The 1,783-nt window shown below is 37.2% G+C and overlaps 1 protein-coding gene across 1 annotated transcript in view; it reads left to right on the plus strand.

The window, feature by feature from the left end:
* The first annotated feature begins 260 nt into the window (after nt 1-260).
* The window catches only part of cd79b (CD79b molecule, immunoglobulin-associated beta), a 6,814-nt gene continuing 5,291 nt past the window's right edge, over nt 261-1,783 (plus strand). The window contains exons 1-3 of the mRNA XM_056296710.1: nt 261-312; nt 943-1,254; nt 1,654-1,772. Of these exons, the coding sequence (XP_056152685.1) occupies nt 261-312; nt 943-1,254; nt 1,654-1,772 (483 nt within the window). The remainder of the gene's footprint in view (nt 313-942; nt 1,255-1,653; nt 1,773-1,783) is intronic.

The following is a 1,783-nucleotide window of genomic DNA, read 5'->3' on the forward strand; positions in this document are numbered from 1 at the left end:
AGACTGTAATTGGAGTATAAAAGGGCTATGACAATAAACTTGACTCAAAGTCAAGTTTGAAGCAGTCACAGAAATTATTTGCTGGTTGGAGTTGTGTTCTCCCCCCTTATTTGCATGCTGCTGAAGGGTGGGTAGAATCAAGCTGTAAACACCCCCAAGAGCAGTCAGTTCTTCTTTCCACACACAAGATTGTCATGAATATAGAGGAATCCTAACGTGTACGCATCTGCATTCGGGATATATTACTTTTGTTCACCAACATGCACTGGTTGCCGTTTGGGTGCTGTGGGCTTGCTTTGATCAGTCTATCAGGTAAACATAAATTCAGATTTGCTAACAACTGAAGAATGTTGCAGAAGAGTAATGAATATTGATTTTAGTAACAAATATCAACAACTTGTAATACAATATATTGTTATACAATATATTGTTTTAAGTATCAATATAGATTAAAATGTATCATTATGCCACTACATCATGCAGTAATGTAGTATTGGTATTTAGTCTCCAATGACAGCGTTTACACTGCAGCAAAGTGCTTTGCATGTTATTTTTGACTCCAGCTACAGTAACAGCACTTCCTGACCATCTGGGGGCAAAATCGGAAGTCACACTCTGAGACAAATATTTTATTATCATATTGGCACAGTTATTAAGTGGAGTGGGTATGCTATATGCTGGGCACAGAGTAAAGCAATGACATTGTACATATGAATGATGTTTAGTGATCATTTAGCTGTAAGAATATGCACAGTACTTTTCACTGTTGTTTGAATGCCTTAAATTGATATAACAATAACATAACATCCTTGTCATATAATTTATGTCAATATATTTATATTAATTACATCAAAGTGTTTTCCTTGAAGGTTGTTGTCTTTGGAGGCCCACAGATCCTGTGTCATATTATCAATATTATCTGTGTTGTTATTGTTCCCACAGTGGCCCTGAATCAAACCCCAGGGGTCCACCAGTGGCCTCGCTTCTATGGGGTTAAAACCAACCATCGTATGAGAATTAACTGCATGTATCCGGACCCATATCTGCAAGCCAAGGTAGAATGGTACAAGGCCTCTGAGTATGATGTTGCAACTGCAAACAGAAGCCAAGTGTTTGATGGAGCGAGGGTTACCATAACAAAACATACTATGGGGGCCACTATCTTTATTGAACAATTGACCACAGAAGACAGTGGGGTGTACTATTGCAAGAAAAACAACACATGGGGAGCAGGAACTGGACTGCAAGTCAACAGTGAGTTTTCAAAGCAACGTTCAGCTGTTTGTAATTGTATGAGGTGCACGGCATCTGAATAAGAGGCCTCAGAGGCCTCCTGCATTTTTAAGCCTTGCATCAGGTTAAAATGATCATGGAGAAATTAATTCATTAAATGACTTCTGACATGATTATACCAATATCAGATATTAAATGAAACTCAAAGAAAATTTATTTTGTGTACTATTAAAGATAAAAGATTGATAAATATAAACAAATAAGACACAGGATCTATAGGAAAAAAATGACTTGGAGTTTGCCAAAAGTCTTAGATGTTATCTCAACTGTAAATTTAATAGTGACATCTGTATCACAATCAACAATTTCACTTTTCACCAGAAAATGTTCACATTTATCTCTCACCTACAACCCTCACAGGACCTATTAACATTGCCAACGCAGTCTACAGGAGCAAGATGAAAGATGGCCTTATCTTATTCCAGGGTTTACTGTTGGCTATATGTATTGCTGCTCCATTGTTACATAACTATAAACTGGTGAGTGACAA

Source organism: Lampris incognitus, chromosome 17 (assembly GCF_029633865.1).
Source record: "Lampris incognitus isolate fLamInc1 chromosome 17, fLamInc1.hap2, whole genome shotgun sequence".
Classification (NCBI taxonomy): Eukaryota; Metazoa; Chordata; class Actinopteri; order Lampriformes; family Lampridae; genus Lampris; species Lampris incognitus.